Source organism: Stegastes partitus, unplaced genomic scaffold, assembly GCF_000690725.1.
Source record: "Stegastes partitus isolate 25-593 unplaced genomic scaffold, Stegastes_partitus-1.0.2 Scaffold48, whole genome shotgun sequence".
Classification (NCBI taxonomy): domain Eukaryota; kingdom Metazoa; phylum Chordata; class Actinopteri; family Pomacentridae; genus Stegastes; species Stegastes partitus.
In genome coordinates, this window is record NW_007577779.1 from 90,563 (window position 1) to 108,684 (window position 18,122).

The 18,122-nt window shown below is 40.6% G+C and overlaps 1 protein-coding gene across 2 annotated transcripts in view; it reads left to right on the plus strand.

Annotated features, from left to right (window-relative positions):
• Window positions 1-18,122, plus strand: part of rps6ka1 (ribosomal protein S6 kinase a, polypeptide 1) — a 60,315-nt gene that overhangs the window by 1,119 nt on the left and 41,074 nt on the right. Inside the window, exons 1-2 of one of the 2 annotated variants that reach the window (XM_008306840.1) lie at window positions 5,516-6,126; window positions 13,559-13,603. In XM_008306840.1, the coding sequence (XP_008305062.1) occupies window positions 6,064-6,126; window positions 13,559-13,603 (108 nt within the window). In that variant the 5' untranslated portion in view covers window positions 5,516-6,063. Of the gene's footprint in view, window positions 1-5,515; window positions 6,127-13,558; window positions 13,604-18,122 lie in introns of those variants that run through there. The other variant, XM_008306838.1, reaches the window with a different exon arrangement.

Sequence of the window (18,122 nt, forward strand, 5' to 3'; positions counted from 1 at the left end):
TCTATCTATCTATCTATCTATCTTGCCTGCTCTCCTAAGAATTTCCTAGAAATGTTCCCTCCTTTATCCTCCTCAGCACTGTTGACTTGTATGCTTGGAGATAAGAAAACGCTGCCTAACTTTATCAATATTTTATTAACTCCAGATTTTATACGGTAATATTTCTGCTTGCAGAATTATTAACATAAATTATATCAGAAACTTGCTACTGGAGGACATAAGTTCACAATAAATTATCGTCATAAGCAGTTTTTGACCAACATGAACACATGGATGATTTGAATGCCTCAAACTGAATTTGTGGTTTTTGTCACATGGTATGTTGAGGAGTGAAAATCCACACAGTCTTGCTCTCTCACAGTCACAAGTATTTAGTATCATAGTCAATCAACCAGTGATTTGGAGTTCAAAGTTCGTATTGTGTTGAATCATCGCCTCCAAAGGGTTCAATATTAAACACAAGCTCTTAAAGGAGACTGTGAGTCAAAACACTTCTGTCACACAATATATGTACTTGATTTTTGAATCAGTGTGTTCTCCATTCATGATTATGGCTTCATAGTCGAGCACCTTTGAGTTATTTTGTGAATGAACCTGAAGCTGTGAGCTGCTCCAGAAACTCATAGTGTAACTTTTCCAGCAGTTCCCAACAAATGCTGGCAGTAGTAAAGGGCAAGGCCTGATGAAAAGGGCTATAGTCATCAAAGAGCTGCCCTCTGATATCTGGCACCCCCTGCTGTTATTCTCTTTGAACAAAGAGAGAGAGACAGAGGCATGGGGAAAGTGGAATTTATATTTCAGCAGGGAAATAGCACTCCATCTGTATGTGTGTGACATATATATTTCATGCTTGTCTTCAAATATTTAGAGAAAAATTGTTTCGCTGTTGGCAAAAAATGCATCCCTGTATTTTCTTTGGAGATAAATGCTTATGTGAGATTGAGTTATTGTTTATAATTAACTTAAATCTACATGGTGTGACTCATTAGATGTTGTGAAATGTTATCATAGAAGTAAACAGGAAAACTGCAGGGTCTTATCGTATCACAGCCTCCAGGACTGAAGACAGGGGTGGTGGAAATGTCATCATCAATGCTGACTGAATCACTATTGATCATCTGTTGAATCGAGATGTTCTCGGCTGAAAGTGTGAGAGGAAAATAACTGAACTTGTGCACATGTCATCACTTCACTAGCCTGACAAATCAAGTCTGATCCAAGATAATTGAAAATCAGTGGATTGCAAAATTCTTGCTCGTTCTTGCCTAAAGTCTCCAGTACCACTACGTGCTCTTATGCAGTATAAACCCAGTGGTTTTATTCTAGCGATAGAAAGCTTGATTGCTCATATTATTGATAATATCACAAAAATAGCAATTTTCCTGCTAAGCAGTCTGAAAAAGAATCTGTAGACCCTCTGCTTGCAATTTCCTAACACTTTAATAGGTTGATCCATTTCTCTGTGAAAAATCAATGCCATGATTATGTGTTCCTGCTGTTTGTTTGTTCTGACCTTGGTCTCCGAGGTGCTTCTTTATAAAGATACTGTGCTTGGCTTTGTGTCTCTATTTGCCCAGCCCAAATACCTGAGATACAAATTCAGGCCTCAACATGCTGTTCATGCTCGACAGCACACCCATTTTCTACAGTCAGAAGATTACATAGTGAGCAGGCGCTGCATTGCTTTAAGAGCTGCCGCTGCACAGGATAGTGTTTGTGACAAAGAGGAGCAAGACTGAGCACAACACTGTGGAAAATTGTGTTGCAACTATCTCCCTTTCTCCCATGCTTTCACTCTCTTTACTTCTGTTACCAATCAATATTACCATTCCAGTCCTTCTGCAGCCTTTTTGTCCTGTTAGCCATCCCTGTGACGAATGACGGTTCCGCTGATGTTTGAAACACAATAACGCTTTTTGCTCATCATCCCTGGCAGGCACAGAGCCAGAGCTGAATTTTGAATCATTACACTGTCATCTTCTTCTGCTACTCTCAGTCAGCAGAGATTGGATAATTACCCTTGCTCCATTATTGAGCACCTAATTAATTAGCACTATTGGTACTGTCCTTGAACTGCAGACATGTGCTCAGTCAGCTCAGTTAAAATGGAGCTATCATCCGAGGTCTGACAGTGTTTCCACTGAAATCTGACACACTTTGAGTATCACATTTAGAAATGGAACTGAATATAAGATGACAATTACTGAATGTAGGACATGTTAGTAGGGAAACAACATCCATTAGCATTTGCATTTATCTCTGCAGTATCTGTGTGTTGCTTCAATGCTGGGAGGCTCTTGTCTTAAAACTGAGTCAATTTCCAGATCCTCTGTTGCATCAACAAATTAATCCCTTGGATTAACTAAACATTTTTTGCTCCACGCATAAACTGAGTTTTTAATCTGCTTTACATGCACTGCAGGTTTACTCACTGTTACAGTGTTGGGTAGGAAAGGGAATAATTATCTAACACTTATTATCATAATTTATTTTAGGTATAATAGGTAGTTCTGACATATGCAAAATATACTGTCTGAGCTTACAATTTGGTGTGTTCCACTTTATGTAAATTAACTTGCTTTCACACAGTTTAGTCATTACACCAAGTAAGAAAAATAATCTCATTATTTGTTTTTAAAAAATATAACATGATGTACATATATACATATACATATATATATATATATATTATTTATTAATTGTCATTATTTTATTTTATTTTTAGAAAAGCTTTATTTTTTATATAATATAAAAAAAATACAATTACAGCAGAATTAAAAGGCACACGGGTAAAGATTTACTACGTAGAAATAAGCAAACATACAGTAGTTGTGCAAATGAACATATTGATTAAAAACCTTCAGACATTTTTCGCAGTGTGAAAGTGTGAGAAATGAACTAATAGAAATAAGAAATCACAGAAAAAACAACAGCAGTAAATGAGCAGATAAATCCTGAGATGTTGTTTAAAAGCCGACTGACACTTCCCAGTCGGAGCATTGCACGTATTTGCATTTTAACTGCTCCATCTGCAGCCGCATGGGGAAATAAATATTATGATTCATTGCTTTTTTCCTTCGGCATACTCGACATTGCTCTCCCTCTTCTCCACTTCTGTGGTTTTCGAACTGAAAATGGGGCGAGACGACAGTGTCATTTTCACATCGGTTCACCTCATTTTCGTGCTGTCCGTTTGGGATCTAATCTGCCATCTGTCTCTTTTTTTGGGCCACCTCGATCTTCATCAACTCAACATCTCATTCCTGTGTCTATACACTAACAATTCCGGGTGGAGTGTTGCTCTGTTGCACCTGCATGTCAAGCCGGACCGAGTCATATTTCCCATGATGCCTTCTTTCTAGTCGAAGGTGGGGGGTAGGGTATCCCTGGAGTCACTGGACGGGAGACACCTCTGAGTCATCGCTGCCACCTGTGATGTCACTGGAGCATCACGAGCTAAAGAAGAAATTCCTTGAAGATAGACCAGCAGCATACTGTACATCCCAGTCAGTACTACTCTAGTTTTAGATGAGTTGTGTGTTTGCAAAATGCTCTTTCCTCCTGCCCACATCCTACAATCTATTGATTTTTGATAAGCAGCCCTGTTAAAAAAAGAGCCTCCCCGACTTATTCTCAGGTCTCTTGACATGACTTGTCACCCTTCTGGATGATCCTCTGTTTTTTTCCTTCTATAAAATGCCTTTATTACACACTTCACTTGCACTGCAAGTTCACGCTAAAAGTCTGGAATTCATCATATCATTCACGAGGAGCCATAAACAGCAAGAAAACGTCCAACATCGGTCTGTCGGCGTCCTTGGAGAGGGTGAGGGAGGAGAGAATGGCAGTTGTCCCACATGTAATGGACAGGGAAAAATGAGGGGAGAGAGGATGGGAGGGGAAGTGAAGAGTAACGTATGGCTGCACTAAATAACAAACACCAATATGGCATTATGAGATGCCATGAGTTTTCCCTGAGCAGCTGCTTTCCCATCACGGAGACAAATCGATGAGTTAATGCAATCTTTGGAATAGCAGCAACTTTGTATATTACGTACAGTGTGAGCATGATGAATGGCTCTCCACCGGGGAAGGGTAATCTCACCTTCTGACCACCCTTTGATAGGATTTGTTAGAGAATAAATTGGTTGCACTATGATATCTGACACGAACAAAAGGAAATCAGCATGTCCTCTTTCTCAACTGTCTCACTCACCTGTGTGTGGAAATGGGTGTGGGAACATGCATTTAGTTTTGATTCATAAATGTATAAATCTGCAGCAGACATGAATGAATGTGGCAGGTTTATTTGAGAGAACAGGCGAGGTGTTGCAAAGCGGCAGCCTGGATACAAAGTCCAAAAAAAGCAAGAACGTGTCTCCTTCTGCAGTACAGATCTGTGGCTCTAACATGTCTCTGGTATTTCCAGGTTGGCATGACAAACAGGTTTTATCCATGCAGCAGCAGCAGCATTTTTGCATTTACACAGTTAGACATCACATCCACTCACAACACAGGTGCAAAACATAAAACCATTTTCCATTCCACTTAAACCTTCCCTTTGTATTTCTATGAAATGTCATGCTTTCTTCATCTTAATTTGAATCAAAATCTTTTATCAAATGCGCAAAAGCAAGGCATTTTTTTTGCCCTCCAGTTGCCAATAGTAACCAAAGCCGGCCAAGAGCAAAAAAAATAAATAAATAAAAAAATCCACTCGGCAGTGAATGAAGCGGCGAAGTGTTGAGGGGTGGAGGGGTGTATTATATCACTGAAGATTACAAGGACCTCCATGAGAGCTGTTCTCAATGAAAAGAGCTGTGCATCAGTAAAACGTCCAGAACGGCATCTGGACATACCCAGTGTCTCCTCTTTTGTGTTCTTTACATCAGATTTATTGTGTAATCAAACATGTTATGTAACTTTTGCAACAGTGAGTGCCATTTTTAGACCCAGATGAAGTGGTGATATTGGACTTAAGGGTCTAAATAAATATGGTCATTTGTAATTAAAAACCATTTAGTCTGGGGGAAAGCAGTGCCACACCAGGCAGGAAAAGTCAACTGCATTGTGCTGTGTCCTGCTGGTCCATGTGTTCACTTTAAAGGAGACTTTATGTAACCATGAATCAGCTTTTGCTGATTGACAGATTTCGCTCTGGAGGGTCTTCTGCTGCTCTTCTGCACCAGAAGCATCAAAGAAAGAAAGAAAGAAAGAAAGAAAGAAAGAAAGAACGAACGAAAGAAAAATGCAGGCCCTTCATTAATAGCAAGCCTTCAGTCTGCATTACGTATTTGCAGTTCAGCTCTCCGCCAGGCGATGGCACGATCACACTTGGGCGGAACAAGTAGAAAAAAAGGGGCTGGATGAAATCCCGTTGGAGTCTGCCAATAACAGCTCGAGTTGAAGCTCGTCGTACTACAGAGCCACACTGAGGTCTCTGCGCGTATCGCACACTGTTGGGGAAGGTGGCGCACAGAGGGGAAGTCTTCCCTTTCCGACCGGGAGAAATCACAAGCACACGGGGAGGAAGAACGCACAGATCTCATACGACATCGATTACAAACACAGCTCGGACTCTGACTAAATCCTTGAGGTTGGCATTAGACTCCCCCACAGCCCCCGTGAGAGGAGCTTGGATCATACTGTTTGGCCCCTTCTCTCTCTCTCTCTCTCTCTCTCTCTCTCTCTCTCTCTCTCGCTTGTCAAAAACCCAAATCCTGAGAAGAAAACGTGCTTACCTGGAAGGGACGCGGGTGTTTGACTATTTTCCTGCAGGATTTTCCCCACTTTCAACATTTTTACGCACAAGTCGCCAAACGACGCCGGGGTCGAATCAAAGGATTACTATTGTGTGTTAAAAGAAAGCGCTTGGCTGTGGCGTCCTGTGTGCGCGTCTTCCTCTCTGTGCACTGGAAAGTGCTGATATATCTGCACTAACTAGCCTTGGGACTTGAGCGGGGAGCGGCTCGGAAGTGTACTTGACAGGAGCGGCAAATCTGGGGAGACCAAAAAACATTTATTTTTTTAAGCTGGTGTCGGGAAACTGAAAATACTGCGAAGATGCCTCTTGCACAGATCGCGGAACCGTGGCCCACTATGGAACTCGTGCAGCTTGAAACAGAGGTAATGAGAAGGTGAATGTGTCGATATTGCATGGTCTCTGTTTTTTTCGGGGGGCATGCACCAAATATTGCTCAATCCATTTAGGTAAAGCTGAAAGACAACGTGTACGTTTATCATTCCCACATCCAAGGTTTTCAGCAGTCACCACTTTGTGGAAGTGATTAAGAGTAAAGTTACTTAAAATGATTGACGACCTGCTTGTTGGCAGCACAGACCTTGGGGGGGGAACCGACTTGATATTTTATTAATACCTTGGGTCCTGTGAATGAAGTGAGTTTTTAATCAAATGTGATGAATAGCCAGCCCATGTGAGTTTGTTTCTCCTCTCTGATATCCAATGCTTTGAAACAATCATGTCAAAAAATGGCCAAATAAAGTTAATGATTGGCAGCCTTACCCAACAGAGAAATGCTTCATTAGAACTTTTCCATTGGAGTGTTTTGAATTGGATCCCCAAAGTAGCTTCAGCTTAGAGAAACTCCACTTTCTAGTCTGTCACTGAAGCCCACTGGCAGCTCCATGTCAAAGCACAAAACCACAGACCAGTGTGTTATCTAATATCCATGTTCACCACTTCTGTCACTGCTCTCACCTGTGAAGTGGTTTCCTGGGTTTTCTCTAAGGCAATAAACATACAAGAGAAAGAACAATGATTCCTCTGCTAATGGAGACCGATTAAAAAACTTAGAATGCTCATTTGTCTCAGTGATAGATTTAAAATTAAATAATGCACAAGTTAGAGTTTTATATTATAGGCTGCAGAACAAGTGCACGCTGTCCTCTGCACATGTTTCATACAACACGAGTGCCTGTGGTTTTTACAATGCCCCTCAGCACTTGTAGAATTCGGGTAAGAATGAGAAAGAGAAGAGAGGTTCATGGCCTTAGTCTTGTCCAGAGCTATTTTTATTGTCGAGATGCAACATTATTCATGAAAACTTGAAGTGCTCCTTGAGCAGACTGGTTGCTTATTCATGAATATGCAGCAATCACATTGTTGTTATGATGAGCAGATACAGGGTTGGTAGAAGCAACCAGTTGCACACCTGCTTGCACTTGTTTAGAAAAAGAAAACAAAACCCTTCCCTGCTTATAGGATAATACTTCATGGTTGTGCAGCTAGCCTGTGTTTTGAATTAGTATGCCAATTATGCGAGTGAAGCAAGCATGTGATACCCATGTTTTTGTGTGCCTGATACCGCTAATTAAAAGCTCTGTGCACAATATTAAACAGTGTCCTCAATCAGCTTTGCAAGAGATCAGTATTTAAAAATGAGGCAGATTCTTCTCCCTCCTGTCTGGGACAATCATTCTGGTTTGATGGGAAAGGAAATTAAACTTAGAAGGGAAAGAATTTGAGGAAATGCTAAAAACATGAATGAAAAAGTGTGTGTATATATATATATATATATATATATTTTTTTTTTTTAAAGTGCTCATTAAACTTGAGCCCTCATTAATAAAATATCAAAGGAAAGCTAACAAGTTTTCCCATATTGAGCCATGTAGGTAAAAACCTGCATATAAGAAAAAAATGAGAAACTTTGGGTAATCTAACAAAAAACAATAAACGGTGTCATCGTGACGTAGTTTGTTCAGCAGACCTCACTATTTACAGTATTCTGCAGCATGTGAGTTGGCTGAGAAGCATATCACAGTCGAACAGATGGTGGTGCTGAGCCTGTGAAGAGTGCTAAGTTTAAAACTATGAAAATACCCTGCCTTTAGTATGTGTAATAGTCACAACGCCATAAACCAAATTTGTGTGACTGCTGATTAAAAAATATTTTGAATGCATGGGTTTAATATCAACATATAAGTCAGTTTTTTTTGTTCTCTTATACTACTATCGGCCCCCTGAAATCCAGCATCCGTAATTAATTTGATCACACAAATCGCTGCCAATCAGAATGGAATCCTTGTCATATATCGCTTGTCACCAACCTACTAGCCAGCTGCACACTTTGGTTCCTGATGGCAGTGACGAGTGACTTTGGGCTCAGATTGATGGAGCAGAAAGATTGACAGAGAGTGGAGGCCAGGGAACACGTTGCCAAGGGAGTGTAGTCATATGGATGGCTAGGGCATGCAGAGAGGTGCACTTTTTTGATGATTTGTGCAATAAAAGATGGAAAATAAAAACCCATCGTGTATCCCAAAACTGCTATTCTTATCTGCATGAATTTAAACACATGCAGGAGATGATGATGTGCTTTGGCACAGCAGCTGATGAGAAGTCTGTTTCCCCATCGCTCGTTATACAAGTACACATGTTTGGAAGCCAAGAAGGTGTCATGAATGGAAATCAGTAAAACTGCCTTTTGTCCTGTGGCAAAGCAAGTGATAGAAAAATGTGAGCAATTCAAAGATATTGGTTTGATTGAGCCTTTTTTTTTTTTTTTTGGTTTGTTTTATTCATCACAGGGCCGTATCTGTTGTGAATGAACTTGTGCTCAGTGATTCATCTCTGATAAAGGCGCTTCAGCAAATGTGCACATCCTGTCCCAGCTGAGTCACTACCACCTGCATCGGCCAGTGTCATTACTAGGTTGCGGCAGGTCTTTCAAAAGTTCTGAATCATGCCTGTGTCAGTATATTTAGTTATTGTAGATTTCCAGTACTGATATGGATCCAAACCTTTTCATAAAGAATCCCTCCTGTGCCAGACACGAAACTTGGTTGTAACTTTTGTTCCTCTTGTGCTGATCTTGAAATCACAAAATGTTATACATCAATAGTGCAGTTGCATATTATATTATGGCGACTGTATGTGTAGGTGCACAAATATAAAGTCGGCAGCTTGATATGACACTTAAAATTGTTGAATGTTTTTTAGAATGAACACATGTTCCTTTAGTGTGCATGCTGTCAGCCTTTTATTATCTTTGCGTTGGTTGGTTCTGAATCTGCCCATTTTTGGTGCCTATTAGAGTCTGAAAGTTGACAAGTGAGTGAATCTGGCTCACAAGTTGACATAATTAGGTTGCACTACATTTGTATTCCCAGTCTGGATGTCTTTGTATTTGAGTCTAGATCTGGACCCAAATCTGCCTCTTGAATGTGCTCAGCTAACCATTCTACACTGTCACTTAAAGTACTTTATGTGCCCTCTTTGTATTTCAAAATAACAATCGAACTACAATGGATAAAACAGTGCAAATTGAAAAGTAAAACTGTCCGTATTCATATAACAGGACAGCACAAGCCAGAGCTTACAGAGCAGGATTGAGCAAGCCAGATGGTGGCGGAGAAGAAGAAAAGAAGTGTAGGAGAAAGTAGGGTTAACAGTTGGAATGTGTACCATGTTTGCTTGCCAGGCGTGGTCAGCAATATACAATCAAGGACTTTTGGGTGTGTGCCCAAGTTCAGTTTACCATCGTGCCTTAGTCTCTCTGTGTTTGTGTGTGTGTGTGTGTGTGTGTGCGTGTGTGCGGGTGTGTGTGTGTGTGTGTGTGTGTGTGTGTGTTCACAGACTTAGCAAGCAGCTAATCTGGGTGTGACCTGTGGAACACCTGAGCAGGGCTGTGGGAATGGAGGAGGGTAGGCATGTGATAACACAGCCCTCGGCTTGGTAGGTGCTCTGAGAACAGGAGATCTCATTCTGTTGAACTTAAAAGTTAAACTGCCACTCAACAATTGTTGTCCAGCCGCAGTTGCTCGTGTATGCAGTGGTGCAGGTTTAACTGCTGATGTTTGGGATAAACCATTTGGCAAAAACTAAAAAAGATGTATATAAATAGCTATTCTTGCTTTTCTGGCATTGCCCAGAAGCTGCCAGTACTCGCTGGCAGAAGAGATAATACAACATTTTGTCAGATAGTATCCCCGGCACAGAAGAGAAGTATGGTTATTGTATTTCTTAGTTGCCTAGTTACAAGGCGCTACTCTAATCATGCTGTTAAAACACATCTATCACAAAGACCATCAGTGCTCTGAGATTGTTTACCTTGTGTAATCATATAGGAGTCCTGAGAGATCTTTAAAGTTCTCACTAGGTTGGCCTGTAAATGTATTTACAGCATCCTTGTGGCCTGTAAAATGCCCTCATTAAACTTGTGCATATTTCTGGTTCTGTTTGTATTTGAACAGTGCAATTCTTCATATAAATTCCCCTGATTTGGAAGTCACATTAGGCTTTTAATGAATTTGACTTTGAGCATATTTGTGTGACTGTGTGTGTGTCTGTGTGTGTCTGTGTGTGTCTGTGTGTGTACATGCCTGCGCACTCGCTGAGGAAGCCCAGGGGAGGGAAAGCACCATTAACTGGGCCTCCTGGATCAGCCATGCAGAGCTAATGAGGTTGAAATGTGTTGAGCCGCAATGTCAGGAAGACAATGCTGACCGCACACACACAAACTCAGATAGTTGAACTCACGCACTTAGGATTCCCACCATTAGACATCACCGTGCTGGGTTAAACGAAGCTAACTGTGTGCACCTAAACAAGGGAAGACTCAGAAAGTGGAGTGAGGTAGGGGGGGACTTTCATTAAGTTTGCCTGCAAAGTGACGACATGCACAGCTCTTCCTGCTGCTTTTCTTGAACACATCTGCGCGTGATTTCAAACTGTGCCTTGCCACTAAATTGCTTCCATTTCTCTTGACTCCTCCCATGCCACCTCACATTGCGGCGTTTACAACTTTTATGACTGGCACTGTTTGGCTAAATTAAATATCCTCCTTTGAGATCATGATTAAAGTCCAACCAGACGAACCATAGGTTTGTATAAAAGGTCCTGAGTTGTAGCACCCATCCAATTTAAAGCTGCTGCTGGAGTGAAACTTGTCGCGGAAAAACCGCTATGACTCCTTTGGCCTTAAAGAATAAAGCATCAAAGAATGACAGTTTGCTCCAAAGCGGGAAATAAGGATGTACATTCAGTTGGCAAAACATTCATCCTTGTAGAGAATATATTGTGAGGTATTACAGGAACAGTAAACTAGATCTGCAGTGTGTGTTCTTTCTGTTCAGAAGGTCTTTTTTTTTTTTTTCATCAGTACAAGAGGCTATCAAAGCCACCCCGTTATTACTGCCTGTGCCTCCTTGTACCTCCCGGGACACTATTCCCTTTTTATTTAGTGTTTGATTGTTAAGGCCACCGCTTGTCATTGTGTTGACAGAAAGGAAGAGGGCATGGAGGAAGTGAACAACCTCAGGGTCACCCCTCTGTAATGGAAAAATAAAGCGGAAAGGGAGGAGAGGAGGTTATTTAAGTTGTCCTCACACTTGGCCACACATGACTCCGGAGCCACTGGAAGGATTTAGTTATGATCATGTATTCACCACGAAAAGGCCATTTTCCATGTTCAGGTTAATAAAACATCAACCTTCGGTAGAAGAGGAGTAGTCAGCTTGTGAAAACAACTTGGCTTGATGGCTGTAAATTTGTACCAAAAAGTCTGGATTACAAACTGGACGAGGGAAGTTTGAAAGACCTGGGCATTTAGCATGAAGGTAAGATCTGACACTGTGCAGTTGCATTATGGGAAATGCAGTGGCTTTTCGTGTGACCCATAATAGGAACTCTTCAGAATACAGACGTGAGTGTCTAGACTTCAGCAGCATTGATTTTTGTCTTTAGTCTTTTCTTAAAAAACACATTGGGATGTTAACGATTCATCAATTAATTGCTGTTAATTTAACCGAAAGATATTTTTAGCTAGCAACAGGCACTATGACAAAGACTTCTGGCAATTAATGCCTTCCCAACAATGTCCAGGTCATCAAGACAAGCCTGTGTCTGTGTGGATAACATTCAACAGGTGAATATAAGTAAAAGTATAAATATGATTCCATGGTAAGAAAATTTTAAAAAGTCATTTTATCAGTGCATAGAAATAAGTATGCTGTACATCATTCATCCTAGAGATCAATTGATTATGGATTGATAAGACTGCTTCCTGTTGGTCAAGAACATTGTTTGAATTTTCCTTCCTAAAATCCTGTCTTACCCATATCTATAGAAGTGCCATGCTAAATTGCTAGGACTCCACTCTAACATTAATTTGCACCTCCAGGTTTGGTTTCAGGCAATTCTGTCTATTTTTAAAATCTTTGTCCCACATGCTTCAAGATACTTTGAAAATACTCAGCTTTGCCTGATATGTTTTTTTCATGTAAAAATGACAGGAACTTCTCCCTTATTGAAAACTACAGAATATTTTGAATTTGAATTTAAAGTGCACACACAAACAGGTGAATCTAGAAACAGCCATTTAGTGTCAAACTCTGCAAATACAAGATTCTGAAGATTCAAGTTAAGCAACAATGACAATGAGAATTTGTTGACATGCACGTGTGCACACCATAATGAGCGAGGAACTGGAGAGAAACTTTGACGCCAGTTGTATGTAAAAATCACAGCTACAGACGGGATGATGTTGACCAAAAGCGAGCACTCTGTCAACTGTGTCTTGCAACTGCTGCCACCACATGAGGCAACGCAACTAATTTGCTTGACCATTTATGTCTTCAAATAATGTGCAATATCTTTTTGGAATAATTCAATATTGTTTTGAGCAATCAGTTTAAAGACGTGATTATCCTACCTATTATAATGCAGTGGTGATTAAAACTACATTTAGCTGTTGAGAAAAGGCTAATTCCCCTCACTCAGTAGTGTTAGTTAGTTGAACATAATTTCATTAGATGTTGTTAGAACTCATAAAGATTAATGCAAACTGTTAAGATAATTCTTTGTTGTTGAACCCAAACATTTGTTTTCAGAGTATTGTATCAAACTCTCAGTGCAAGTCCCCTGGAATCCAGTAGGAAAAAGTTATAAAGCTCCTTCCTTTTCTAACATGTTAAGTCATGTGATCCTTATGCTATCAGGCATCAAATGTCTAAATGCCGTGACTCAGGCAGACAATCCATCTTATTCAGTGTCTGTCTGGCCTCTGTGCACTTACATAGGTAATGACAAGTGATCCTAATTTGACTTGACATCATAATACCCCCTGCTTTTTCAACATTACATCACAGGTGCCTCACAAATACTTCTCTGTCCTCTGCTTCTCCTTGTTGTTCTATTTTTGTGTGCAACAGAATGAGATATGCATCTAATCATCTAATCTGACTGAAATGCCTCCGTATGTTCAAAATTCAGCCGCCCACTTCTGCCGCATGAACAACATGTTGATTTACACAATAGCCGTCAGCAAACCATTGTTTTAAAAGTAACAATGATTACCCCTTTTCAACAAGACTCACCTACCGGAGGGGGGGGAGGAGGGGAGAACAGACAGACAGAGGATGCGCATTTGTGTGCTGGCCTCAGTGCAGTGGACTGCTGCCACCCACACAGTCTTGCAAATATCCACTTGTATCTCTCCCTGCCTCCCTTTTCTCCTTCCTTGACACGAACGCATATACATGTGATCCGTGCACTGACATACACACTGACCGTTTCATACATCTGCTCTCTTGACAGAATGGCCAGAGCACTACCGAGGACGGAGTCACAACTGCTGTCAAGGTACGTGTCATCTCTGGAACAATGACGCACACTCACACAAACGTGACTCAACATTCATGCAGCCTGACATCCAATAAATTAGACTTGGACAAAACTCCTGTGTAGAATTCTTGGCATTTGTTTGTGGTTTCCTATGAAGGCGAGCAGCACAAGGCGAAATTCCATCAAAGGGCAAATTCTTGTGTGAATCTTCGTCTTGAGCAATTTTCTAGAAAGTAGAAAGCTGCGGCGCTCACTCACGTCAGGCGAATGTGTCAATGTGTGTTGATTTATTCGTTTAGCAGTGACATTGACAGCCCTCAGATGGCATTAGCTGGCTGGAGTTTAATGTGTTGAGTTCTGTCTGAGTGCAACTGATCGAGCGACAGTCCGTTTTCTGTGCACAGTGATGACTCTGCGTCAATAGAAGAGGACTGCGGTGTTACATATTGCCTGTCCTCATCTGACCTGTTTGCATGCTAACACATTGTGCAAAGACAAGCAAACACACTGTAAATCACCAACTCAGCTCTTTCTGCCTCCTGGTTAGCCTTTTTCGCTTTATTGTCCAGCCCTGAAACGTGATCCTGTTTCCTGCTGTACATTATTACTCTCCAGTCGCGCAGCTGAGGACAAGGAAATTTTCCTTCTTGTGTAGCCTCTTTTTTTTCCGGGCCTCACTCTCAAGGGGAAGAGGTTCTTCTTTCAGCTCGGAACAATGTGCTGCGACTGAGGGAGAGCCGAGTGCACGGGATGAGAAAGAAGGGTTTCAGTCAAAAGGTGGCAGCACAAAGAAGCCACGCTGGTTAAAGCCTTCAACAATTTATGACGAGATAAGAAAAGACACAAGCTTCTTGTGAAAAGATTTCATGAACAAAGGATATTGTCTAGGACTGATGAATGGTAGGACATGATATGACAAATTAGATATCTCAGAATGTCTCAAGGACAAGGACATGAGGTCAAGGTTTTCATATTAATGAAACAAAAAGCTGTTTTAAAATAACAAACCAAAGAACAGAAATGTGACAAAGCATAATGTGCTCAGAGCAAGGGATGCACATCTGATCGAGAAATGTAATATATAATCTACCTAACTGCAGCTTGAGTCACTTCTATGTAAGATAACATGAGGCCGGAGTTTGCTGCGTCACTGAAACACTTAGCAGCCTGTCATGGCAGAATAAATACAGCTGATAATGGAAACCTTGACACTGAAAAAGAAACTGGATCTGTTCACATCATGTCAGATCCCTGCAAGGTGCTATATTAGATTAGTACATCCCTAATCGTATGATGTCAGTACGACTCTGCTAAAAGTAGGCATAATTTAATTATCGCTCAGGCCTGGTCCACCGCTGTCATTATGTACATTGCATGTTGCTTTAATTGATTGGGAACTATTCCAATAATCTGATCATTTATGTAATCTTCTTAATTAGGATGCTGCATGATTTTCTGTCTGTGATTCTGCAGTAATGGTGGCTCATGTTTCTCAGATAAGATGAGAATATACATCACAGTGGAGTTTGACTTTGCTGAGAATGAGATGGCCGTCTTTAAATACATCACATTGAGATGCTTGTTGTCATGGGGATTAGGGGTAGACCTAGTCCCCAGACCGTTTTGGCACCGCGCAGACAGGCAGTTCTAACCAGGCGCTGCAGTGATCGATACCGAGCTGCTGTTTAAATGCTGGGGGGTCTGATAATGACTGCTGTTATCTACTCTAGCCATGGGAGTTACCTGGCTCCAGCAGACCTAATGGGAGGCACAGAGGGTGTGAGGGAAAACAATTGTGAGAGAGTGAGAGAGTGCACAGGGTAGGGGAGTACCTGCCTGCTGGTCAGACTAATGTTAAAACCTGAAGCAGGCTTTAGAACAGTAATGTGATTGTTCTTGGCGTTAGGGTTTGTATGTGTCTGTGTGTGTGTGGATTAGGGGGCAGTGGGGTTAAATCACTCCTCTGCTCCTGGAGAAAGAGCCACAGTGCTAATGAGCCATCTCCCGTCTCTCAGTGTCTTCATGGTGTAAAAGTCAAGGAATATGAGCATATTTCTTGGCTTCTTGTTGCTTTTGTCTCTGCCCTACTTTTTTGGGCCCATTAACCTAATAGTTAAGGTGTCTGCATGAGCTAAGGCATCTCGGCACACTCTAGTTTTAAGCTAGTACCGTCTTTTTTTAATACTGAAAAGAACTGCAGCTTTTTCCATTATTCACAGCTGATATTATTGTACATTGATCATTGTATTCATGTTGATAAACTTACCAATGAATCCTTTAGTTCCCGTGGATCACAAGATGATTGCATTAGTAGGAAACAAGAACCAACAACATTCTGATACACTAAGAAGGAGACTTCACAGATCTTTGCTTCTTTCCTGTGTGCAGTTTTACAACTCGAGGCTTCTAAAGACTATCCAGATGAAATATTCAAAGAAATGCAAAACCCTGTTCGATGGAAAGGCTCACAGTTCACAGACACGTAACGTTGGACGCAGGGTTTAAAGAATTGTAGTGCCTCATACAAAGGAGTTACAAGCAGCGAAGGTCTTAAAAATGCTGTTCTAGTCAATTAAAAAAATGATGAAAAAGCCCTATCACAAGATGAGAAACCAAAAGATGTTTTGTTCAAAAAGGCTTTGGTCAAACCAACAGTTAAATAAATAAATACAGTATAGTACAGCATCACTGCCCTTGAGGATACCTGCAGGAAGACTTGTTCAAAAAGGCTGAAACAATGAATATGGCAATGTCAGCTTCAGAAAAAAGAAGAGCTATAATAAAGTGATTTGGGGAAATTCATGACATACTGTATGTGGTGAGAGGTCAGCTGTCAACCTGTCAAAAAGGAGTAAAAGTTAAGACTTTCCACTGGCCCTTTTTATTTGATAAGCATGATAAGTGATAGGCAGTGATAGGTATGTAGCTCTCTGATGCACAGATAACATTAAATCAGAATAGATGAACTAGGCGGTTAAAAATAACCTGAATAATATTAAATCACAGTTATCCAGGGTTTGTAGAATTCTGTAGCAATTCCTCATCCCCTCAGATGAACATTAACAGCAATATTAAAGTATTTTTTTCACAATTGTAGTAGAACTGCATTACATTCTTTTTTGATTAGAAACATTAACACTATTAATTAGCTGAGTAGAATGAATAACAGAGGAAAACAGCGAATCTTCAAATCTCAAATGCTGGAAACAAATAATGTTTGGTGCCTTTCATAAGTCGAAGCAGTAAAAGCCCTCTCCAGTTTTACATTCAAACTCTAAAACTAAGAAAAGCTAAGGTTCTGTTTTGACCGTACAATAGCAGTTGTTGTATTGACCGGATGATCAGAGAGCAGCACTCAGTCACCTGAGAGGTACTTGACTGGTCTGTCTTGTCGCAGGGGGATGATATTACCCGGCAATTTACTCTCTGGCAGAAGGCCAAGCTTTCAGTGATCCGCTCCCACACAAGTGTGGCATTTGGCCTATTTCTAGCAACAAATCCCATCAGCATCACTGCCCTTGAGGATACCTGCAGGAAGATTTGTTCAAAAAGGCTGAAACAATGAATATGGCAATGTCTGCTTCAGAAAAAAGAAGAGCTATAATAAAGTGATTTGGGGAAATTCATGACATACTGTATGTGGTGAGAGGTCAGCTGTCAACCTGTCAAAAGGGAGTAAAAGTTAATTAGCCTAGCAGGCAAGTGTGGCCTTACATTAGATCTATAGGGCATGAAGCAAGGAGGCAACCATTTTTATACCTCCTGTAATGATTTTGTATGCTCTAGCTGTTGCTGTTGTCAATAGTTTTGCGGATGTTTGGTTAAAAGAAAATGCAAATTATCAACTTTATAGTCATTTAAAACAGTAACAATTCAAATTGATATTGTTATCCAAGAATGTTATTTTCATTTTTCAAGAGAAATCAGCAAACTTTCTTTGTTTCCAGCTTCTCCAATGTGAAGATGAGCTTCTTTTCAGTTTCATGTCTTTGTAAGCAGAGTATTTGACAAAGCAAAAAAAACAAAACATCTAAAGCACCTTGGTCTCTGGGAAACTGTGTTGTGCATTTTCTGAATAAATTTAAATAATGATCTGAAACCCTATTCTCTCAAACATTCTAACTTACCGAATGATATGGTTCATTGTTTTTTCTCTGATGAGCCAAAGAGGTAACTGTGGTCCAACACTCAGGAGGCTGAACCCAGGGTGAAAAAGAACTTCAAGAGCTTGTGAGGCAACCAGTCTCACTATTTCTGAAAGAGATTGAAAATTAATGGCCCCCTGCAGACTGTAATGCATCATATTGTATTCTTCCATCAGTGAGAAAACAAGTTTGCTCATTCATAGAACCATGGCTTTTATATCCACAGAGCTGATAAAAGGGAGAAACCAGCTATTGAAAAAAAAAATAAATAAATAAATAAATAGTGCGTGGAGGCTATCCTGGCAAGAATGTTTGCTACATTGTCAAAAACTAAACATTTTTCACTTGCTACATCTCCAAATTAAAAAGCTGCTCTGACCCGATGTAACTGA